Source organism: Anabrus simplex, chromosome 7 (genome assembly GCF_040414725.1).
Source record: "Anabrus simplex isolate iqAnaSimp1 chromosome 7, ASM4041472v1, whole genome shotgun sequence".
NCBI classification, from domain to species: domain Eukaryota; kingdom Metazoa; phylum Arthropoda; class Insecta; order Orthoptera; family Tettigoniidae; genus Anabrus; species Anabrus simplex.
The window spans coordinates 99133427-99160000 of NC_090271.1; the positions used below are offsets into that span (position 1 = coordinate 99133427).

The 26574-nt window shown below is 41.7% G+C and overlaps 1 protein-coding gene across 1 annotated transcript; it reads left to right on the forward strand.

Moving 5' to 3' along the window:
* The first annotated feature begins 953 nt into the window (after nt 1-953).
* On the forward strand, nt 954-22667 carry LOC136876934 (uncharacterized). Its single transcript, XM_067150697.2, has 4 exons — nt 954-1023; nt 7740-8008; nt 12079-12246; nt 21980-22667. Exons 2-4 carry the CDS (start codon nt 7913-7915, stop codon nt 22181-22183), a joined length of 468 nt encoding a protein of 155 aa, XP_067006798.2. The 5' UTR covers nt 954-1023; nt 7740-7912; the 3' UTR covers nt 22184-22667.
* Nucleotides 22668-26574: the final 3907 nt, after the last annotated feature.

Here is a 26574-nt window from a genome sequence, read left to right on the forward strand (position 1 = left end):
TTTTGAAATTGTGTACACCTGTCATTTGGTTTAGACTGAATAAACGTAAACACTACAAGGGGCATAGCCAAAGGGGTATTTCTGGGGGTTAGAAACCCCCCCACCCCCATGGAAATTTTACAAAAAGAAAATAACAGCAACTGACAAACAAACATTCAGAGACATAATTGTAGAACCAACCGATCTGTTCAATATATTTTCTAGGGAGCCACAAAAATTGGATTTTAGATTGTAAACTGTACCTACATACCATTCGCTGTACAACTGTTGACCTTGACCTTATTGTTCTTGTTGCTCTTCGCACTCGTTACAGTATTCAGAAGTTTATCTCGTTTAATGTGTTGCTGTTCATTAAACCTCCTTCTCGCACTCACTTTTACACTGGACAATTTACAAACACCCAGTCACCGAGCCACAGGAAGTAACCAATGAAGTTTAAAATCCCCAACCCGGCCAGGAATCGAACCCAGAACACCTTAGACCAAATACAACCATGCTAATAGCCAAGGAGACGAACTATCGACCTAGTAGAATGGCTATCAACCAGTCCACGGAGAAGAAGGTTCACGCTGAAGTCTGAGGGCGGTCACATTTCAGTTTTCTTGATCGACAAATAATACTCACTGAAAATTCGCAGAAACTGGTTGATAGTTTCGCGCTATAACCGAGAAAAAAATGAGATAATACCATACTTCACCTTCCAGGGCAACTTCCCTCATCCAAGCTTGAAACATAACAACGCCGAACTTCCTGTATTACTTAAGTGGGGCATCACTTCAAGCAAATAGAGAATTATATGTCAAAATTTTGGTGCTTGTTTCATGAAACTCCCCCGCCATAATTCATGAACTATTTACACTAATTCTCCTAGCGGCTCTGACGTAAGGAAGTCGTATCACATCCAAGGTCTTAGGTGTTGACACAAGAAAAGTTGTCTCTCATTAAGCAGCTGTGTGAGGTTATCTGTTAACACGAGTAGCTGTGCGAGTTGAATGGAAGAAGGTGATCTCTACTGAAGAAAAGGTAAGATCCAAACTTCAAAAGAATATGAACTGTGTTACACACTAATAATACAAATACCATGTTAATAGGTTTACTAAAATGTCATATTGCCCTTTTCAACATAAACAAGGAAGTAATGTTATGTAGTCCGGCTCCATGGCTAAATGGTTAGCGTGCTGGCCTTTGGTCACAAGGGTCCTGGATTCGATTCTCGGCAGGGTCTGGAATTTTAACCATAATTGGTTACTGGCACAGCGGCTGGGTGTATTTGTCGTCTTCATCACCATTTCATTCTCATCATGACGCGCAGGTCACCTGCAGGCGTCAAATCAAAAGACCTGCGTCTGACGAGCCGAACTTGTCCTCGGACACTCCCGGTACTGAAAGCCATACGCTATTACATTATTACATTGTTATGTAGTTGCATAACACATTTTCAAAGTAAAATGACAGTCATGAATGAATACTCAAAAATAATTTAGTGAGATCTTTGGCTTTGCTTATTTTGCAGGTTTATTACAATTACATAAATAATAATAATAATAATAATAATAATAATAATAATAATATTCTTGCTAGGGGCTTTACGTCGCACCGACACAGATAGGTCTTATGGCGACGATGGGATAGGAAAGGCCTAGGAGTTGGAAGGAAGCGGCCGTGGCCTTAATTAAGGTACAGCCCCAGCATTTGCCTGGTGTGAAAATGGGAAACCACGGAAAACCATTTTCAGGGCTGTCGATAGTGGGATTCGAACCTACTATCTCCCGGATGCAAGCTCACAGCCGCGCGCCTCTACGCGCACGGCCAACTCGCCCGGTAATAATAATAATAATAATAATAATAATAATAATAATAATAATAATAATAATGGCTCAGCTACCGTGAACAGAGACATTGAGTTGACGTCATCTATGCTTTCCGTGTATCAATTTCGACATTCCGTAGTTCTCTACCAGATGGTAGAAAACCGGAAATCTGTTGAGCGATCATCGGTTAAGGTCTAATTAATAATGTGGGGGTAAACACTAAATGTGTCACCAGAGATCGTACTACCTATGCCGGGTTTGAACATGTGATCTTCTGATCCGGAGACAAGCACCCTATCACAGATCCACAGAGGGAGAGCTAATAATCAAGACGTAGGGATTATATTAAACAGTTAAATACTGTGAAGTGTCCAGCGAAGAATAACTCAGTTTCCGCAACGTGTAATCCAAACTGAACAGCACTAGGCCTAAACAGTGACAGATTGACAGAAGCTAGGTTAACAATGTCCGAGAATTCCCAGAATTGAAAATCGACTCTAGGACTCTAGAGATAATGCAGTCATCGATCGGTTAGCAAGAACAGGTTAAGAGTGATCGAGAATTTTGGGGACTGAAGATCGACTTGAGAAGTTGTGGAGATCGACTGATCGTTCGCAATCGGTGGATTGAACACCGCTGTTCAACACTTAGGCTCCTTTCTAATGGAGCCACCATGGTGGCGCCTCCACGTCTCTGGATCAATTCAAGTGTAGCTTTCCACACGTGGTGGCGCGGTCAGAATTCCTGGTGGCAGCCAATGCGATTTTTGGAGTGACCAAGTTGGCAGCGCCACGACATGTTTACACTGCGTCAATCGGAGCTTTTCACACGATGAACGACTTCCTGCGCAGTTAGGCCAGGCGTGTTGTTTCAAAATGGATATTGTGCAAAACAAACAAAAAAAGTGATTTCGACACAGATAAATTCATATCCTTAATTCAATCGATTGAGAATCTTTTTTCAAGACTAAAAAGAACTATGCAAAACTGTGCTTGTGAAAATATGTTAACTATTTTTTTTTTTTTTTTCTATTTGTTCGGGGCGTCGACCTAGAAATATCTTTTGCCCCTACTTGCACGATATGTTAGGAACCTGCGTGTATTTGGAAATTACGGAAGTGTAAAGTGTTGATTACAACTATTTTTGTTAATTTTTTAAATAATTGGTTTAACGTCGCACCGACACAGATAGGTCTTATGGCGACGATGGGATAGGAAAGGTCTATGAGTGGGAAGGAAGCGGCCGTGGCCTTAATTAAGGTACAGCTCCCACATTTGCCTGGTGTGAAAATGGGAAACAACGGAAAAACATTTCCAGGGCTGCCGACAGTGGGGCTCACTATCTCCCGGATGCAAGCTCACAGGTGCGCGCCCCTAAGCGCGCGACCAACTCGCCCAACTATTTTTTGTTATATGAATAAATAGAACGCTCATTAAAATAGATGTAAAACGTGCAAATTATTCTTACCTCAGTGTCAAGTTTTCCTCTGAAGGTGTACTATCCCTCATATTTGTGTTAACCCCGAAGCACACTGCTGTAGCTCATCAAAAGATGAAATGCTCATTCGTAGGTAGGTAAAAATTTGCCTGGATTATGTCTAAGATCAATATACATAGTACAGAATACACTCTTTGTTTTATCGATCCTGCAAAAGTTGGTGAACCCAAAATCTTCTATTTCTCCGTTTTCGGCTGGACTGCGAGCTGTTCGCCGTTGTTTGAAACAAGGTCTTCCGTAACACAGTGAGTGACGAACGAAATATTGTTAAATTACCGTGAACCTGTGGTAGAGTGTCGGCCTCCGAATCCCAAGATAGCGGGTTCAAACCCGGCAGAGGTAGTCGGATTTTTGAAGGGCGGAAAAAAGTCCATTCGACACTCCATGTCGTACGATGTCGGCATGTAAAAGATCTCTGGTGATACATTTGGTATTTACCCGACAAAATTAATTAAATCTAAGCCATAGACGCCCAAGAGAGATCCGGTTTACTCTGTCTGCCATCTAGCGGACCTAGAGTAAAACGGAACGTCAAAACTGACGAGCAGACAGCCAGATGGCGTCAAATCGAAATGTCTGCACACGGTAGCTGAGGCCATACGATTATTCTTATTATTATTATTATTATTATTATTATTTACCGTGAACCTTTCGCAATGATATATTTGGTAACCAGAATATGCCTCATATTGGAAAACATTTCTGTTGAGTAATAATAGTTTCGTGCGCGACCCTTATAAGACAAACCCTCAAACGAGGGGGGGGGGTGGAGGGGGTAGCATCTGCCGTGTATGGGAAACTGCGTGTTATTGTGGTAGAGGATAGTGTTGTGTGTAGTGTATGAGATGCAAAGATGTCGAGGACAGCACAAACAACCAGTCGCCGAGCGGTGATTAAAATCCTCAACCCGACCAGGAATCGAACCCGGGACCGTCTGAACTGAAGGCCACTACTTTAATCATTCAGCCAAGGAGCCGGACTCTGACGAGAGAATTCCGGTGTGTAATATTCATGTAAGTAAGTATCCATGTAGATGTAGACACGGAAACGGAAGAGAATATTTAACTATCAACGAAATAGGTGTAAACTTCTTTCCTAACACTGCTGAGTATCTGAACATAGCGCACCGTTTGAGCAGTTTGTTGACACCAGAAATTATATTTTAATCTACTTGACCTTGAAGACCTTCAAATGTGATGTTTAAACCGATCCCCACGTCCTTCCTTGTAAACCACCTCAGCAGCTAGGCGACTCCCTTACTCAGTTTTTTCTTTCTTTCTTTCTTTCTTTCTTTCTTTCTTTCTTTCTTTCTTTCTTTCTTTCTTAATCCGTTTACCACCTGGGGTTTACCTCCGCTTATCCCTGTCCTGGAGCGTGAGACATTGGGTCGAGGGGATACAACTGGGAACAAGGACCAGTAACTCGCCTCGGCGGCCTCACCTGCTATGCTGAACAAGAGCCTTGTGCGGTGAGGGGGATGGGAAGATCGGAAGGGATAGAAGGGAGAGGGAAGGAAGCGGCCGTGGCCTTAAGCCTTAAGTCAGGTACCATCCCGGCATTTGTCTTAAGGAGAAGTGGGAAACCACGGTAAACTACTTCAAGGATGGCTCAGGTAGGAATCGACCCGCCCCCCTACTCAGGTGACCCCACGAGGCTGGGTGGATCCCGTTCCAGCCCTCGTACCGCTTTTCAAATGTCGTGCCAGAGCCAGGAATCGAACCCGGGCCACCGGGGGGTGGCAGCTAATCACACTAACCACTACACCACAGAGGTGGCCTTACACAGTTAACCATTAAAAATCGTGGTAGTTGTGCAGTAGTTCATTCTAAACGTGTCAAAAGATAAATACACAAAGTAATAATAATAATAATAATAATAATAATAATAATAATAATAATAATAATATTTTACGTCCAACTAACTAGTTCTACGGTTTACGGAGACGCCTGTATGCCGGAATTTAGCGCCGCAGAAGTTATTTTACGTGCCAGTAAATTTACCGACATGATGCTGACGTAGTTGAGCACCTTCAAATATTACCGGACTGAAGCAGGTTCGAGCGAGCCCTGCCAAGGTGAGGTCAGAAGGCCAGAGCCTTAATCGTCTGAGCCTCTCAGTCCGGCCGAGAACAAGAAGAAGAAGAAGAAGAAGAAGAAGAAGAAGCAGAAGAAGAAGAAATTGTACTATAGATATTTTTTTTTCCTTCGTATACATAGGTGGTCGTACGTAATCACACTCAGCGATGTAATTTTCTCCTCAGTCAGACATGTAGGTAGCACTTGGGAAAAGGTAACTGAAGTGTTCACGTTTTTAAATGTAGCGCCAACAATCTGAAAGTTGAAGACATGGAGAGGGTGATACGACAGAGGTGTTTTTAAGTTCGATCTCCCAGGATAAATCAACAAACACGAAGTACTGAGTCATACGTGGCCCCCGTCTTCTTGACATTCGGGCTAGTGGAGTCACATTTGAAAACGTGTTCGCTTCTTTTCCCCAGTGCTACATGTCTGACTGGAGATAATTAGATCGTTGATTGTGGCTCAATATAACAACTACGGCATGTATGTGACAGAAATGGGCAGGACTGGACAAATTCCTGGCGCCCAGTTGCTATGGCAACGACTTTTTTTGTTTATGATTGAAATATTTCGTTTTCTCAGGAAAATCATGAACATTGCTACAGTTCGGTTAACGTCAACAGCTTCGTGTGAAAAGAAAATTAATATGCTATGAATTTACTCGAAAATAACTTGAGATCTTTGCTGCAAACAGACTGCGGACAATCAATATAAATGACCCAGGTCTAGAAGACTTTGAACCGACAAAATCAGCTCGCCCTGTGGCTGGGGGCAGTAGAATTACACCAAAGATATCCCCTGCCTATTGTAGGAGGCGGCTAAAAGAGGGGCCAGGGCCAGAGGCTCTTAATTTAAGAGCGGGGGTTGGCGACCACGGGGCTCTTAGCTAAGTCTTGGCATTGGTTCCACTTACTTGTGCTAGGCTCCTCACTTTCATCCATCGTATCTGACCTCCCTTCGTCAACTGTTTTCTTTTCCGACCCCGATGGTATTAAAGAATTCGAGGCCTAGGGAGTCTTTCATTTTCACCTACCTTGGTCAACTCTTGTTTTTTTACGACCCCGATGGTATTAAAGAATTCGAGGCCTAGGGAGTCTTCAGTTTCACGCTACTCGTGACCGTTGTCCTTCTTTGGCCGATACCTTCATTTTTCGAAGTGTCGGATCCCTTACATTTTTTCCTTTAATTAGTGTCAATAGAGGATAGTTGTCCGGTTGCACTTCCTCTTAAAGCAATAATTACCACCACCGACAAATCAGCTGAGGGTAAATGGATGTGATAGTGGGAGTTAATAAGAAGGGAACAATGACTGCTAAGGTGATATAAAATTAGTTAATAGGCCTACTATAGAGGAAAGAAAGTGAATTTAATTTTGATGCCTGGCTCTTGGATTTCTTTTTTGATTTGTCCAGCCCTGGAAATCAGTATCGTTCTGTTTAAGAAAAACATCTTACATCGCTGTCTCAATGCTTATTAAAGCAAGGGATATTCACTGAAATGTTTTTCGTGCACCTGTTTCATTATTCACCTAGGTATTAACAGCATATTGCTAACATAAACCAGTCAGAAGATATTTGATGTGAAAAAATTAGTTGATCCACCGTCGATAGGGATATTTATTCTCAGCTACGCCGAACCATCTTGGCGTCCTGGGAATCGGATAGGAGTGGCTAGCTATCCGAACTCCCAATACGCTGAGAGCAATAATTAAGAAGACAACTACCGTTTGGCGGTCTTCTGTCCGGCCTTCAAGGAGAGAGGCCATAGTTTTGTAGAGGGTGAGGGTAGGTCACGGAAGATCTACGCACTCTCACCTCTTAAAGAGAGAGGACCCCCCCCCCCCCAGTGTGTTCTTGTGGTAGCGACTTCACCCTGGACCACGTCCTCAAAGAGTGCGCCGATCTCTCTGGCCTAAGACCTGCAGGAGACACTCGAACTCAAACTAGCCGATGACGTGACTACCGCTGATCTCGTCATTAGCTGTATGTGTAAGAGTGGATTAATCAATGGTATGTAAATTTCAAGTGTTCTGTTACTCCGGTTTTGATTCGTTTGTGAGCTTTTCGGCTTCGTACAATATTTTTGAATTTTCATTTTGAAATTGCTTCCTTGAATAAATTATTTTGTTTTAAATTTCTTTTACACTTAATTTGTTCAGAGAGGGTGATTACCTAGCTGTATTTCCTCTTAAAACAAAAATTACCACCACCACTAATAGATGGAATATTCGCCTTCATACCACACCTCATTATGACAGAGTAGACTACAACAGTAGTAAGTAGTGTATGTCGTCTGCCGTTTCTCTAAAGACATCATCTCAACAGGAAGTATAATATTCTGTGCGATATTTTAGGTACTTATACAAATGTGGCGGTGCTTTGTGGCTGAGTGACACTGACATAAGAGGGCAGAGAGAGTGTAAGTGAGTCAATTAACAATAATACGAGAGAAATTAGAGAAGACAGTCGCTGCGTTCCGGGAGCATGTTCGTTTAACGAGGACAAGAAGCAGACTGCACAGAGCAGCATGGAGGAGAAGGCAAACAACACGGTCACTGAAAATGTACAGCCCAAGTCAGATCTCTCCACCAAGATATTCATCGCCACTAAATTGACAGAATTGGTGAGTACATACTCCATTTTTGTTTTAACGTGGTCACATTTGGGTTTAAGGTAAAATAATACTTTATCTCATTATTTTTGTTTTATGTACGATACAAATCTTTCAATAGCCTCAGTGGCTCAGGCGGCAGCACGCCGGCCTCTCACCCCTGGGTTCCATGTTTCACTCCATGTGAGATTTGTGCTGGACAAAGCGGAGGCGGGACAGGTTTATCTCCGGGTATTCCGATTTTCCCTGTCATCTTCTATTCCAGCAACACTCTCCAATATCATTTCATTTCATCTGTCAGTCACTGCCCCAGAGGAGTGCGACAGGCTTCGGCAGCCGACACAATTCCTATCCTCGCTGCTAGATGGGGCTTCATCATTCCATTCCTAACCAAGCTGAAATTGGAAACTGGCTGCGGATTTTCATTTTTCACAAATCGTATACTGTATGCCAAATAAGCCATTATTTTAACCTCAATAGGAACATTTGACGATATGTCGTTCGTGAATGTCATGATGAAGAGAACTGATAGACAATATAATAGATGGCTTCACTACCAAAAAATGTTGTAGGGCCTATAATAACATGGACTTTTCAGTCACTGTACATGTGATCAATGTTACAATTGACTGGACAGAGTTAAGCAGAAGTTGTCGTTTGTCTACCCCTCGGTCCCGTTTCTTGATACGGGATCGGGGATAAGGTGAGATGAATTTATATGGCATATTTTATGGCCGGATGCCCTTCCTGACGCCAACGTCAGATGAGGAGCTAATACAGATGAAATGAATGGCGATGAATGAAATTTGGTAAGGAGGTGGAAAGACTCCGACCTCTCACCGCTGGATACCGTGGTTCAAATCCCGGTCACTCCATGTGAGATTTGTGCTGGACAAAGCGGAGGAGAGACAGGTTTTTCTTCGGGTATTCCGGTCTACCCTGTCATATTTCATTCCAGCAACACTCTTCAATATCATTTCATTCCGTCAGTCATTAATCATTGCCCCAGAGGAGTGCAACAGGCTTCGGCAGCCGGCACAATTCCTATCCTCGCCGCTAGATGGGGGCTTCATTCATTCCATTCCTGACCCGGCCGAATGACTGGAAACAGGCTGTGGATTTTCGGTGGAAATAATTGGCCGTAGCCTATGAAATGAAACCGTTCCGGCATTTGCCTGGAAGTGAAAATGAGAAACCATTCTCAGGACAATAGACGGTGGGGTTCGAACCCAATGCAGCGCTTGGCTCTATAGCCGTAGTGGCCACTCAACTAGGTGTTAAGCAAAAGTAAAATATAAAATTAATCAGAGCAATTGTTTAGAATACCTACTGATACGGAACTGAACGGGAGAAAGGCATTAAAACAATGCACACCACAAGGTTAAGTTAAGATGGGGAGGAAAGAAAAGGGGTTCTATGCTTCGATTTTCAAGCAACCGTCTTAAGATCTCGGGAAATGTAAGTCGCAAAATTCAGCGGAAGTGTAGGGACATGTCTTTACTTCTCAGTTTACCACTGATATAATCTATTCAAGTAATTAACAGTACTTAAAAATGTGTCGACAATGTAACTCAGTACCAAAATATACTGAAATTAGGTGTAAAGACCTTAGCGAAAAATTAGGAATGAATAGGATACTCTTCTATATATATATATATATTTATAGGATTTGGGACTATGTATATATTATGTAGTCCCAAATCCTATAAATTCGTCTTGAACGTACATTTAATAATTACTGAAACACAGACATTGTGAAGCATTTCCCAGGCTTTAACCATATCATAGAGCAGGGCCTCTCAAACGCCCAAAATCTCACGCGTGCAGAGCGAGGCGCAAGAGCTCCGTGCACTGCGCATCGGTGCCGCTCGGTATAGCTCGGATCAACGCTTCGTCTCTGGGCTACTCTGCTAAGCTCGGCTCTACTCGGCTCAACTCAGCCCGGATCTGGAGCGCTACGGCGCAAGTGGGGCAGAGGGAGACAGGTGGAGCGAGAGAGGCGTGAGGAAAGAGAGAGTAAGCGCTATTGCTCAAAATCGAGGAGTGGGGGATCTGCACTCTGGTCAACCAAGCCAAGTCGTCTTTTGCACCGTGCACAGTGCATGCACCACGCGCATGCACCCTGAGAGGCCCTGTCATAGAGTATAGGATACATCGCTACTACTACTACTACTACTACTACTAATAATAATAATAATAATAATAATAATAATAATAATAATAATAATCATAATCCTCGGCGACTGAGCCATTTCTAAACCGTAATCCCTATCTCAAATTGATACATTTGTCCTTGTCCAGCATTCCTCAAAATCTGTTGAACTGCAGTTTTTAGAGCCGGTAAATGGAAATGACATTTAAATTATATTCATATTTTATTAGATAAATATAACAACATAATCAATCAGTTGTATTGCACGTGAACTGATAAGAAAAAACAAGTATGATCGCAGAGTTTTAATAGGAAGATATAGCGAGTAATAGATGTAAATAACAAATCACAAAACTTTAAAATACCAAATTATTTCTTGAACGTTTCTTACAATTGCTGTAAATTTTAAAGGGCAGCAAGGTGTCATATTTTGTCCCCCAGACGTTCTTTAACCTGCTGGAAGTCAACAACCGCACTTGCCACATTTAAACATGCTCGAAATATCATTCTTCTCAGTCAGGATCGAACATGCAATCTTTAAAAGAAAGACAGCGGCTAAACTATTGCCCCACTGAGATATGGAAACATTATATGGTACCTATAGATTTTAGTCCTAATTATTTTCTTGGCTGGAACTTCCACATTCAGCGGAATAAGACTAATACGAGTCTAATACAATTTCAAAAGAAATAGCGCTAAACAAACGAAGAAACCAGGGAACAAGTATACCAACGTGCTAAATTTCACTACACCTTATTGTCAATCCATTAAAAATGTTTCTACATCTTTCGCATAACAATACCGAAGTTAAAATCCGTTGGCAGTACGCAAGAAAATATTTAACTTCTAGTTTGCAAAACTGCAGCCTACGTATCTGGCTGTTTATCTGACAGCCGTAGTTCAAGAACTTTTTTTTTTTGGAAATAATGTTCTTTGTACTATCTGGCTCCTTGGCTGAGTGGTCAGCCTACTGGTCTTCGGTTTAGAGGACCGCGAATTCGATTCCCGGCCGGGTTGAGAATTTTAACTGCGTATGGTCAATTCCTCTGATTCCGAGACCTCATAATACACACAACACGTACGATTAATCAAAGGAGAAGGGTTGTTCAACCAAGCGGCTATTAAGTAGTCGCGTCATCTCACCCATTCAATGCGCTGCATTCCAAGATAGTTCAAGTAAGGTGGAAAATTTCACTCCGTTAAATATCACCTGCGCGAGACCAAACTATTTTACTTTGAACATAAAACCGACTGCAATGGAAATAACTTCCCATTTGAAATGGACTATAGTGTTTATTCAATCTCTCACATTCATTTTACATCTTACGTACGTTGTCCGGCTTCTCGGTTGAATACTTAGCTGCCCGTATTCGGTTCAGAAGTCCCAGGATCTATTCCCACCCGAGCTCGAGGATTCTAGCTCCGAAACTGGGTGTTCATTTTAATACACACACCTCTTCATTTTAACACACCACTTTGTTCCCCCTGTGGGTGGAGCAGTAGAATGTACTCACGCTTATTCCCTATCTATCAATTTTTAAAATATTTTTATTTATTTATTTACAATTTGCTTTACGTCGCACCGACACAGATAGGTCTTACGGCGACGATGGGATAGGGAAGGCCTAGGAATGGGAAGGAAGCGACCTGGCTTTAATTAAGGTACAGCCCCAGTATTTGCCTGGTGTGAAAATGGGAAACCACGGAAAACCATCTTCAGTGCTGCCGATAGTGGGGTTCGAACCCACTAGCTCCCGAATGCAAGCTCACAGCTGCGTGCTCCTAACCGCACGGCCAACTCGCTCGGTGTTATTATTATTATTATTATTATTATTATTCACATGTATAGGTACTTGTCCTTCCTCACTTAAATGGAAAATAATTATCAAAATGTACTCATATTCAATTTTCTATGTTGGTGAACCGATAGGTGCTGGCCATCTTCAGTATCGGGCTGATTGTGGATCCCTTCAGACATATGCGAGAAACAGACGTCAATCATGCTGGTCTGACATATGTGGCGTACAGCGGCTGCATCGTGGCAAACTGCATCTTCCTTCTGGCACGACTGGCGAGGGAGCAGCAGCCTCTCAGAGTTGTAAGTACAACCACACATTGCTTCTTCTTCTTATTATTCTTTGCTGCCTTTTCCCAAATTAATTGCGATAGAAATTTATGTGGATCTGGCCCAGTTTTACGGTCGGACGTCCTTCCTGACGCGAACCCTTTGTGGAGGGATGAATCCACTATTACATTCTCCTGTGGTGTGGGGTGTGAGGTATGTAGACGACAAGAATTGTATTAAGACGAACACAATCAGTCTCTGAGCAATATGAAGTAAAAATACCAAGCCCGACCGAGAATTGAACCTAGAGCCCTCTGAACCGAAGGCCAGTACGCTAACCATTCATCCGAGCAGCCGAACTGAACCACACACTATATACTGTATACGCCACTTTCTTATTCATACACTTCCATTTTGAACAAAGAATAGTATATTTCTTTCTTTCTTTCTTTCTTTCTTAATCTGTTTACCCTCCAGGGTTGGTTTTTCCCTCGGACTCAGTGAGGGATCCCACCTCTACCGCCTCAAGGGCAGTGTCCTGGAGCGTGAGACATTGGGTTGGGGATACAACTAGGGAGGATGACCAGTACCTCGCCCAGGCGGCCTCACCTGCTATGCTGAACAGGGGCCTTGCGGGGGGATGGGAAGATTGGAAGGGATAGACAAGGAAGAGGGAAGGAAGCGGCCGTGGCCTTAAGTTAGGTACCATCCCGGCATTTGCCTGGAAAAGAAGTGGGAAACCACGGAAAACCACTTCCAGGATGGCTGAGGTGGGAATCGAATCCATCTCTACTCAGTTGACCTCCTGAGGCTGAGTGGACCCCGTTCCAACCCTCGTACCACCTTCTTTAAAATTTCGTGGCAAAGCCGGGAATCGAACCCGGGCCTCCGGGGATGGCAGCTAATCACACTAACCACTACACCACAGAGGCGGACTGACAGTTAAAATAATTTCTTTGCAATTGTCTTTTAATGAAAATATTTCAGGTACATTCTTTTGCAATGCCGTACAAAAAATAAAGTTTTTCGACAAACACAGTATAAAACAAAGATCACCTGGTAGCCTAGAACAAAAGTTGCACTTTTCTATGTCACATTGGTAGGCTATACGTACAGTAAAATGCCCTATAGCAGTCCAATCGTAAGGCCACCACACACAGAAAGCTAGGCTAAGCTAAGCTAAGCTACGCGGTGTTGTGAAAAATATCGCTCCTAATGCATTTAAGTACGATGACACACACAGGCCGCTATGCTAAGCTATACTATGCCAAGCTAAGCTAAGCTAAGCTAGACAGATCGCTAGGCAGGCGATTTTCTTGGCCGTAGCTGGCCTGGCGCATGCGCTTTTCATTTCTGAGCAGTTGGTCTGGCGGGCTGTCGTGTGTGTTTAGTCGTGTCGTGTGAGTCTCTTCTGGTATAGTACTTCGATATCTTAATACAATGGATAACGGGCCAAAAGAAGAACGACTAATTGAGGATGTAAAAATATATCCCTGCCTTTATGATATGTCATCAAAATACTACAGAAATTTTATAAGAAAGGAAAACTGTTGGCAGGAAATAAGTTCAGTACTTTAAATTGATTGTATGTAGGCTATCATTTATAAATTAACTATATAATCAAAATGTTGACATTTCTAATTGTTTGAGAAGAATACAATTTTCACATGGCTTTACACACATTTACAATTTAGCAGATACTGTTGACGCGCCTGTTCTGCAACTGTATGCTATATTCCTAAATATATCAACAGTTACTAAGAACGTGAAAAGTAAAATAATAGCATATATTGTTTTAGGTAAGGAACTTAAACACTTATGAAAAAGACTGAGACTGTTTTAGGGAGGCACTAACGAGACAAAAAGAGAGTAAAGTGGGCAGGAAGGGAGATTCCACAAACTAATGGATTTCCTTCTGCATAATATTTTTTTACAAGAAGGTGAGCTGTCATTTTAACGCACGCAGTATCACTAATGTTTAAAATATTAAAAGTTGATTAAATTATAAGTGAATGTATATGTTGAGTATATTATAAATTAAAACGTATGCAATTCATTTGAGGTTATAAGAAAATAAGACCGTCTCGATTTGTTATGTTTTGCAGCTAAGACATTATAAACATTTCACTAATAAAATGTACAGCACAACTGCGTTTGAAGCACAAGGACTAGGACAGTTCAATATGCTCATTCTCCATAAACAGATCTCCATGTGTCATTTATTAATATATGTTTGGATGTGCATTAATAGCTTAAGTTTCCTTACAGCACACATTCAAACATATCGACGTCAAGAGGTAACTGAAGTAGCCACCCAGATGAACGTGAGAGTCCGGAATGTGATGACCTACACTCCTTATCACATATATCTGATTCATCATCTGTTCCGTCCGCCCACACACCTACACAATCTCAGCCAGTCGAACACCTTCGAAAAAAAATGATGCCACCGAGCAGTAGTGCAGAGAGAGTAATTGATTATTTACAACAGTGAGACAACAAAAGTGCTGACTAGCATAGTTTAGCTTAGCTTTTTATTCGTGTCATAGCACACCACAGCTTGGCATTGCTTAGCGTAGCATAGTGTAGCGTAGCTTAGCTTAGCTTTCTGTGTGTGGTGGCCTTAAAGGCAGCCACACACAGAAAGCTAAGATCAGCTACGTTAAGCTACGCTGTGCTCAGCAATGCGAAGCTATGTTGTGCTACGTCACGAATAAAAAGCCAAACTAAACTATGCTAGGCAGCCGTTTAAGATGGCGGATTAATTAAAGAAGCCACCCTCATCGGAGGGTCTGCCTTACAAGAGCTGCACTCGGCAAGAAATAGCCACACGAAATTAAAAAATTAAAGAGGCGGTTTTTTTATTGGACGCTGTCGTGGGAAGACGAAGAAAGAGAAAGAAAGCGGAGAAGATTATGTATACGCGAAATTCGAGGGAGAATAATTAATGGTGAATTCCATAATTTGATTCAAACATTGCATGGAAATGATGAAGCATTAAAAATCACTTTCGTCTAAATCAGGAACAGCTTCATGAACTTCTCTCTATTGTTGAGGATGATATTTTAAAAAATGAATATGATAAACGATACGTAGCCTACAATCAATTTCTATAGTTTCATTTATTCATTTATTTGTTGCCAACAGTTGTCTTGACAGACAAGTATATTTTTGTATCTCATCAGTCAGTCTTTTATCTTTTGGTCTGCCCTCCATGATAACTAACAAGCACAGAAATAATAATAATAATAATAATAATAATAATAATAATAATAATAATAATAATAATAATAATAATGTTATTTGCTTTACATCCCACTAACTACTTTTACGGTTTTCGGAGATGCCGAGGTGCCGGAATTTAGTCCCGCAGGAGTTCTTTCACGTGCCAGTAAATCTACCGACACGAGGCTGACATATTTGAGCACCTTCGAATACCACCGGACTGAGCCAGGATCGAACCTACCAGGTTGGGGTCAGAAGGCCAGCGCCTCAACCGTCTGAGCCACTCAGCACGGCACATGTTGAAACATGTAGGTCGGTAGCATTCAATATTTTTCAACACTTTGTTTAAGATTGTTCTTCAGAATGTCTTTGTATACTATATTACCATCGTGCCTTCAATAAATCTAATATTCCCTACACCGTTAGCTGACATACACGCCGAAAGGATATAATTAAGCCACCTCCATTTTTCACTGTAGGGAGTGTATTGCCACATCATTGTCCGTATTGGAATTCTCCACACTCTGTGGGCACCATCCAATCCAAACAACAAGGTTGATATGAGTTTCATCGGCCCTTTTACTGTATATATATATCTGCTTACTAACATAGGGCCTCTTCCTTAGTACTCTGTCTGCCATTGTAACCATGTCTATGTAATACCCGGCGGACCATCTCAGTACACACTTTCTTCCACCTTCCACTCCTACCCGCAGCTTACGAGTTACGAGCACTTATACGCGGGGGTTGCATTTCAACTACCTCAAAATTAGTCGTTCTCCTTGTGAACTTAAGTTTTATTGTTTGGGTTTTCTTGACACATTCTTCACTGGCCATTCATATTTAAACTTATTCACGAAATAGTGAACTGTGTTTTCACAGTTAGTTCTATTTTTCTTAGGGGGAGTCATCGAAGTGTTATATTTATAATTGTCCGTTTCAGTTCGGAACTAAGATCCTCTCCCTTGGCCATTCCTAACAGCACACTTACAGGTTGCAGGCGAACACAGCTAGCTGAACGGTGTCCTGTAAATCGCCACTATTCTCCGGGCCACCTTTTAAGCAGACGAAAGAGGATGAGAGGGTATCGGCCAGGGGAAGACGCGACTGAGAGGGGCTGAGCCTATGGTGTTGTCACATGGTAGGAGAAGGGTAAGGGGGCGGGCGTTTCATGCCTTCTGTCAACACGAGGTACGGCAATAGTGGACGCAATGAGGAGCTGCCATACTTATTCAGTAGCTATCTTGACCACGTGGGTGCAGTTACTATTATATTACGTTTAAAACAGCAGTGGCGGGATGGGACTCCACTAATACGAATACGATGCATTCATTCTTCAAATGTGCTCAAGTTACAACCGATGAGCTGTGTTGTGTTATAGGGTTGGAGCACAACTTTCAATTGCGCGCCGGTTCATTTGGTAACCAAGGCGAGTGTGACGAGGCAAATGACGTTACTTCCGCTTTAGTCTGTTCAAAAGCTGGTCCGTAATACGGTGAAAATCGCCACCAGGGACAGTTTTCATTAAAGAGTGTTACCACGGGGCTTTCCTGCCACGTCTTAATAATATTTAAAGTTTGGCCTGGTCTGCCTTGAACAGTCACGTGAATTTTTCTGATTCCCAACACATTTTTCACAGGCTTTAAAATGGCTAAATGCAATATCTATTGCATGTAGGTATGTTTAAAATCAGTTATCGGCTTCGTCAGTTACTATGAGGTCAAATTAAGCTCCGTCACTAACACTTCAATTATTTACATTTCTTTTACTCTCATAACAGCGTTTAAGCTCAGGACTACATAGTAACTCTTTAAACTTTCTCGAAATGATAAGTTTTTTCAAATAAGTGACAGTATGGCCACTTTCTTCTTACCTTTTAACCGTTCTTTCCAGCCTGTTCTTCATAGAAGCTGTGTGCTGTAACCCATCCCCCTCCGAAAAATAAAAGTATTTAGAAACAAATGTGGTTTTCAAGAGGCTCTCCACTGAATTTTCCATACTGAACAAACAAACAAACACATAAACATTCCTCATACAAAACTAATTAAACACACAATAACATCTGCAATGACAAAACATTCACGAACTCAGCAACACGCGCAAAAACAGACCTTCTCAAAGTTACCAAAATCACTGGGATAAAACCAGCAACGTCCTAATGCGAAATTATATGTTATGTTGCTATAGTGAAATTTATAAACTAGATATTTGTTAATTAAAGGAAATCACAATATCATGTCCTTATTTTGACAACATAAAAAGTACAATTTTATAGCTCATCGGTTTACAAATGTGGCTATGGAATAGGCAAGTTGGGAGTATTTTAAAAAACCTGTCAGGAACAGCTGATGGCTTCCTGTACAGTATTTTGTTTTCTCGTTTGCTTTGAGCAAATACTACCGCTGAGTCCAGAGGGTGCTAGCTGCCACGTTCTCATTTCGGTCGTAATGCAAGCGTGACTAATGCTGCCTCTCGGTGGCCGAACGAAGAATCGCTGTGAAGTGATGTCTTGGCTGTTGTTTCCACAGCATATCGGGAAAGTTGAGCACGCATGCGCGAAAGGCAGAGTTCCTGCTTTCTGGCAAAAACTTAGAAATCCTCGCTGAGCTGTGATCTACACAGCACCCGGCGTGGAGCGCACGACTAGTTACCTGGTTGTGAGGGGAGTTGAATGATTTCCTATTCTTTGGCTGACATCTTTTTCAATGCACTGAATTTGATTGTAGATAATATTATTAAAGTAATTTATTTTCAAACAGACAATATGCTGCTGCACTTCAGCACATAAGGGTAGTAGGAAGGGAGGGGGTGAAACTCGGAGCCGGCATACAGCCTGCTCCTGTCGAACAGCATCGAGGGGTCGGCTTGTGCTGTGATGCCCCGAACTTACCTTGTGTACCCCCGGCACTTCATATTACACTACCTTCTGCCGGCTTTGTTTTTCACTTACTGGCCGCCATCTTGGACCATCAGCTGACTCTTCCATTCCCCTGACGTCAACTCTATGTCTCGCAACTTCTAGAATGAACTCTCAAATCATACTGTATAAATACTTGTCTCCCGGCCGAAGTCGCCTGGTTGAACGAGAGGCCGTTCCCCGCTGGATGTGCGAGCATGTAACATAAGACAGAGCTGGTTCTCTGCTCCCATCGACCGCTCGTGTTCTTCAGGTGAGACACAGAGATCACATTATGGAACATATCTTGCATTCACCTTTCTCCAGATGGTGAGGGAGTTGGGAGACTCAAGTTACAGAGCACTAAATTCCATTCTGTGTTCATGGGCTACGGATCCTTGAAGCACGCTTGGACATACACTTTTCAGTGCATTCGAACTACCCCTACCTTTAAACCATAATTCAAATCTTCGCGTGGTTGGAGTTATTCCTTGTGCATCCAATGAGAACATTTTTCTGTTTGCTAGTGGCTTTACGTCGCACCGACACAGATAGGTCTTATGGCGACGAAGGGATAGGAAAGGCCTAGGAGTTGGAAGGAACCGGCCGTGGCCTTAATTAAGGTTCAGCCCCAACTTTTGCCTGGTGTGAAATTGGGAAACCACGGAAAACCATCTTCAGGGCTGCCGACAGTGGGTTTCGGACCCACTATCTCCCGGATGAAAGCTCACAGCCGCGCGCTTCTAACCGCAAGGCCAACTCGCCCGGTAACATTTTTCTTACTGGTCGTGTCTCTCGGATTCCCTCATCCGCCTCCCGTCTCTCATTCTACCTCATACCTTGTTCAAATTTTGTATGATTCATGGTACATAGATTTAAGACAAACTTCTTTAAGGATTTAGCAACCTTTTTAACTACATTGATTAATGTCCTAGTCGATCTTCTTGAATAGAATTATTTGTTTACTTAAACTTACATACTCTTTATTCCATTGTTCTATACATTCTCCTGGCAGATTATTCTTTGTAAAATAATTTTGGCACTAATCTCTGTACATGTAGCGATCTAGATTACCGTAACTACTTAAACTAAACTTCTTTTCATCACCCTTTGTAATCTACTCACTAAATACCTTGCTTCAACCTCACTTGTGAAATTTGTCTTAAATTCCCATTCGAATTATTTATGTAATTCTTTTTGTACCCCGCTAGTCGGTAATGTACACGCCACATATATATGTATTGAAGTAAAGGTGGTGGTTGTTGTTACTATAGAAACTAGCTTTCCTTTAACTGTACACATTGCAACCACCCTTTCACATCCCGGATCCCTTTGGGCTTGTTTTCCACTGAGTACCTCTGTTAAAATAAGTATTTTATTATTATTATTATTATTATTATTATTATTATTATTATTATTATTATTATTATGTCCGACTCCTTGGCTGAATGGTCAGCCTACTGGCCTTCGGTTCAGAGGGTCCCGGGTTCGATTCCCGGCCGGGTCGGGGATTTTAACCTTCATTGGTTAATTCCAATGGCCCGGGGGCTGGGTGTTTGTGCTGTCCTCAACATCCCTGCAACTCATACACCACACATAACACTGTCCACCACCACAATAACACGCAGTTACCTACACATGGCAGATGCCGCCCACCCTCATCGGAGGGTCTGCCTTACAAGGGCTGCATTCGGCTAGAAATAGCCACACGCAATTAAATTAAATTAAATTAAATTAAATTAAATTAAATTATTATTATTATTATTATTATTATTATTATTATTAATGTTAAACCTGTGCTCTGTTATCGAACTCAAGCCTTCGCCCCAACGTACTGTAATTTGCTCTTCATCCGACGGACGAATGACCATCAACAGCCATATGCTCTCACTCCATAGGAACACTGCGGAGAGATCTAAACATGACGCCAAGCTTCTGGCAGGCAACCTAGAGATTAGAAATTGTAGCCTGTACCACTACCTCTCCTAGCCTACTGGCCAACATTCTGATGGTGAAAGGGTGGAAAGGAAAGACAAAAATCAGATAGGGGTCCTGTGCTCGTCATCCCACGCTTCTAAGCGGAGTCCGTGGGGTTACTCTTTTCAGGCAGGCTATAACCAGCTTCTCTTAACATTAATCAGAGGTAAAGTAGAAGAGGTTCGACACTTCGAAGAATGAAGGTATCGGTCAAAGAAAGGGAAGGGCCACGAAGGACGTGGAAAGACTCCCTAGGCCCCACAAATCTTATACCATCGGGGTCGGAAGTGAACAAGAGTTGACCAAGAAAGGTCGGATATGAAAGATTACATTCAGGAACCTGGTATAAGTGGACGCAAAGCCCGACTTAGCTAGGGGAAACGTGCTCGTCATCCCAGTCTCCCAGGTTGAGAGCCCCAGATCGCCTCTTACGACAGGCAAGGGATATCGTAGATGTATTCTACCACCCCCACTCACAAGGGGATCGCACAGAGGGAAGTTGCGTCCGATTTGTTCAAACCACCTCCGCTTTAAGAAACTGTTAAACCTGGTTAATAAATAATAATTATTCGTAACATACGTAGGATTAGATCATAGCTAAGTTATTAGGTTAATTAAAGCATTTAATTGATATCTTAAGATATTAATTGTAAATAATTATAATGTATTTAGTGTATATTTAACTCTTCATTACAGCTCGGCTGGTGGCCTTGGTCGTTAAGGCGTTGAAGTCTAAACGGTCTGACACCGTGGTTAGCCGGTTTGAGTCCTGTTGGTCGAAAAAACTGTCACCATCAGAATGTTGGCCGGCAGGGGATACATTGTCGAGGTATACAATGTCTAATCACTAGATTGCGTGCCAAAGGCCTGGATTAAATTCCAAGCTTCTCCACAGTGCTTATATGGAGTGAGGGCATATGACGCTGTTGTTGATGATTCGTCCATCGGATGGCGACGTTAAGCCTTGAGCAGACCCCTTGGTGATATTCGACAAGAGTAGGCTATGTACCGGCACCGGGTTTCACCCTCTCCCTTCCTACTATCACATATCACGTCGTTCATTTCATCTCATTAACTCCTCTAATGAGGTTGATGTCAGTCATCCGTATGAGCCACTTATCTCCGGACAGATAGGTGGTTTGAGAGCTAGCGATACCGGTGCGCTTTTGGGCTCCTCTGTCGGTCATTAGTTAGAATAAAAAGGTCTGCGATCTTAAAGAATAAGTATTTAAGTTAATTAATGGAATGAGTAATAGTTTTAGATTTTAAAAGTTTAGATTTTGAAAAGTAACGTATTGTATTTTAAAATTTTGCGAAATTTGACTAGGAACACGTGCGCTTCTCCCCATGGCGGGGCTGACACAACGAGTTTATACGTAATATGGCATATGGCTGGGTTCAGTCCTTCCGAAAATTGTTTTTAGGTTGACGTCAGGAAGGGCATCCGGTCATAAAAACTCGCCACGACAGATTCATCTCAACTCTTCATGTAGGTGTACGTAAGGTCGAACAGAATAGCAGACTTCATAGCCTGATTCCCACCATATAAATAAATACATAAATAAATATTTTTTGTTGTTTACGATTAGCCGTCGAGGACTGGTAGTGGCTGCATCAGCTTTTGAGAATGACTTTAATATTCACGTACAGTTGCCCGTCTTCTTTCAGATGTTGCTGTTTACTCTGGTCCATGGAGTACTGCTAATCGCCGCAGGAGGAGTAGTGCTCGCCGACTGGGTGCGCTTTAGGACAAGGATTGTCCTGCTACAGCCCAAACAGTACATGGACATGATGGTAGCATCCGGAGTCATGGCCATCTTCAACGGAGTCACCCACTTTATCGACATCGCTCTCACCATTAAGTTCTCTTGACTAGACGGGAACTACGGACACCTCTATTCGCGATCGCGTCACGTGAGGTTCCGTCTAATAGAGAACAAGCAACTGGACTGAAGATTCACGCGTGATCTACAAACCTGTCAGCACTCGTACCTTAGGATGAAAAAGACGATTTGGAAAAGATTACCAAGCTTTTCATACAAAGTTACTTTCCTGAGACCAGAGCAAGTTATCGTTTTATTTTCATTAAATCAAACACATAGCTGCAAAACGTATCTATAAACTATATATTATTTGGTTAGTATCCCTTCAATATAGGATTTATTTTTACGTCTTATCCGCCACAGAGTTCATCATCGTTGGTTGCATCAGAATCTATAAGCACTAGTTTCCTCCTTTAAAGAAAAATTGTTTAGAAATCTTGATTACAACCAATGTTGTGGGTGTATGCAAGGAGAACTACAAAATATGAAGACATGATACAGGCTTTTGGGCTTATTCCGTGTCAAGAAAACAAGGTGTAATTCTTTAAGGCCACGACCGCTTCCCTTCCACTCCTAGGCCTTACCTATCCCAGCGTCGCCGTAAGACCTAATGTGTCGGTGCGATGTAAAGCAAAATTGTAAAAAAGACAACTTCAGGATAGTAAAATAAATTCAATAGAAACTTAATTTATCTTAATGTTCTTACAACAACGCAAGTTCCAAACATTTTTTGTGTATAGAGACGATGCCGTATCATATTACAATAACATTATTCAAGAGAGGGAAGACGACAGATAGGAGCCTGTGAATCGTTGGAATTATGTGCCGTTATGGAAAAATCGCGACCATCTCCGTGGTGAAAACAGACGACTTACTTCGTCGAGAAGACAAAACAAATGCTCCCAATGTTCTCGAGGAGGGAATCGAAAAGTTTTAGACAGCAAGCAATATTATTCTGAATAGTAGAATCATCTCAAAACTGTTTGTGGATTCAGACGTGTCTGTTTTAACAGCAAAGCAGTTGCAGAAGAGTGTGGAAAAAACCTAATACTTTCTTTCTATTGGTGGCTTAACGTCGCCTCAACTCAGACAGGTTGTTTTGGGCCTTAATTAAGGAACAGACCCGTAGACAGGGCTTAAAGAGTGCCACGGCATGGGTGAAAGCCTTGAGACCTCTGTTATACACTAAATATCTCTCTTCAAACATTAAGATAAACATTTATTTCGCATGTGTCAGGTCCATCCTGTTGTATGGCTGCGAGGCTTAGGGCTATACTCCTAAAACTCCCTTTTCCAAATTACAAACTTTCCAACACAAAATATTGCGAATGATGACAAGAGCCCCATTACTGAAATCTAATAAAAAGATACGAACCGAACTTCCTACTCCGCTTATACTAAAAGTGATCAAATCTAGAATCCTCCTCAGTCAGTCAAACGACCCAGGCATCCTACTCTTAAAACGGGTCGTAAGGACCAAGAAGCCTTGGCTAACTTACGACTTGTTTTAACTAGTTAGCTCCCCATTTGTCGGCCTATTCCAAATTTAAGACATAGCCTTTTCATTAATTAACATCAAAATTAAATCCCTGAAAACCGCCCTTTGTTACGAAGGTTACCCCCCCTCCCCCACCTCATCCCTTCTCTTCAGTCACAAAATCCAGTAACACTACTGTATTTGAATTTCAAAATTATCAGCCATGAGGGGGGTTTCTTCTCTGACATGAGAGAAAAATCCCACCTCCATGACAGATCGTTTTACCTCTCCACCCCCAAGTGGAGTACAATGGAGATTTTCCGACTTATAGGGGATTTTTCCGCAACAGATGAGTAAAAGGGCATAGATTTTGCCCTGGGACTCTCCGTGTACTTGCTCCCCACCAAAAAAAAATCTGGGAAGAAACTAAGGTAAACCATGCATAGAACATTCTTGATGATACCTATTAGAAGAGCTTAACAAGCTCTGAATGATAGCAAACATTAATAGATAGTAGTTTCCCATTTTATGTACGATTCTTGTGTATTTTTTGTTTGTGAATAAGGATTCTTTTCTAAATAAAGAAAAATAGCCCGATTTCATGGACATGCTTTAATTCTAGGGTCATAGAGTGCTAATGTAATTATCAGTGCCCGGATTTTGATGGCGTATCATCTTTTAACTAGAGCATTACACACATTGCTAATTTATAGGCCTACACAAATCCTGATCATGGACCCCTGATTAGAGAATTGCACGTCATTTTAGCCTTTTTAACTTTTAGTTCATTTTTCCATTTTTACCTGATTATTTTGTCATATTAAGCATTTTTTAAACTCTTTATTCTGCTTTATTACTTAGGTCGGCCATACGCGTTGCGACGGATCGGTGAGGTTTACCCGCACAGTTAACCTGAACGGATAAACCGGAGCGTGTATGCCTACTACTATCTGAGAAACTGAACAGGTTTCCTTACCTGTATGGATGACCGAGAAAGAACTGAAAAATATGTATTTTGTTACTGCATAGTGGTGCATACCCGGTGCGTGTATGTGTGGCTCACCTGCACAGGTTTCAGTTCTGCAGTAAGTTTTGACTAGGAATAGTGACTAGAAATCTCAATGTTTTTGGTACGCTTTGACTTCTGTAGAAAACATGTCGACAAACCGGAAGGGCAATCAATTGGTCGAAGAGTTCACTGAGATCTATCAATCAGAACCTTGTCTCTGGTGTGTGAAAAACGAAGAGTATCATGATCGTGAGAAGCGAGATGATGCTTATGCGAAATCGGTGAAAAGTGAAAAAATTAAAGGAGACACCAATGAAAGCAATTTTTGGTGGACTGTTTCATTCTTGCGCAAGTACTTACAGTAATCTGTATTTTCTGCATTAATTTCTTGTAATAAGTTAATATGAGTGTACTGATTCTTTTCAAAAAGAAACCCTCTTTGTACCATTTTTTCTTTGTGTTTTTCTTTTACAATTAATAGCGAATAATATACCGAACAGCTCGATCGCTCATTTTCTTGCCCCGATGCCATGAGGTCAACGGATGGCAAAACTTAGCAGTTTACTAACGTGTGTGTGAGCTCTTTGGCTGAGCAGGTATATAATACCTGTACACTTTACCTGTCCTCTCCTATACCGCAAGCCGGGTTGAGTGGCTCAGACGGTTGAGGCACTGGCCTTCTGACCCCAACTTGGCAGGTTCGATCCTGGCTCAGTCCGGTGGCATTTGAAGATGCTCAAATATGTCAACCTCTTGTCGGCAGATTTACTGGCACGTACAAGAACTTCTGCGGGACTAAATTCCGGCACCTCGGCGTCTCCAAAACGTAAAGCCAATAACTAATTAATTAATTACCTATACCGCAACGTGAATGGCCGGCCGTAGTCATTTTTATGCGTTTACAGTGGATAATCAACATAGTAAAACTTATTAATCATCCGATCTTTCAATAAATAATAATACTCAGACATCAAAAGGTTCAGTACTCTGTTCAAAAACTGTGAAATAAAGTAACCTCCTAAAATTCTTAACCGAATTCTTTGAAAATCAACATCCCTATAGATGGACGAGACATTGCTTCTAATCTGGATGGGTTCGCGGTGAAAGGAGTAGGTATTATCACTGTAACAGTTACAAATTCATATCTTAAGAATGTGTTGAAGTACCTGCGTACTAACATACTTAACGTGTTACCAGTCCATTGAAGAAAAAATATTTCACAATTCGGCGAGGATATTTTTTTCTGTAGATGGTCAGATACCTTTCTGAGAAATATGCGAAGTCAACGGGGCATCAGATAAAAGATTTACCATTCAGCAACATGTAGGTCGCGACAAACAAGTGGTATCCAGAATATCAGTGGACTGATTAATAACCTAGTAATGACGATATAAGGTGTTCAGTTATTTTGTTTTTTAAGTACTGTACTGCATTTTCTGAAATATTATTCTCTCAGGTGCTTCTGTACCTATTATTATTATTATTATTATTATTATTATTATTATTATTATTATTATTATTATTATTATTATTATTATTACGGGGTTACCTGTGGATCAGAAAGAAGTTAAAGAAGGTGCCGGGGTGAGTGGGTCTATCTACAATATCAAAATTAATTTAAAACTTAAACTGAAGGTTATATTTTTAGCACTTCAAACAACAATTTTTCATAACAATGAAACATCAGGTACGATGACATTCTTGAAAAAGTCACGGAAAATGAAAGATCAGTGAACTTTACAGATTCTGGGCTTCAAGCCCCTCGCTTTACAACTCCTGAGCTCCCAGCTCAAATTTACCAAAGAGCACAAATTTATTCAAGGGCACAAATCCCCTAATTCAAAGAGCATTCGCTCCCAAAACACAATTTCTAGCCTTCCAGAGGCACTCGTTAATCTTATAAAACTTTGAAAAAGAGCAAACAGGCTCTCGGTTCCTCAAGGCAACATTACAT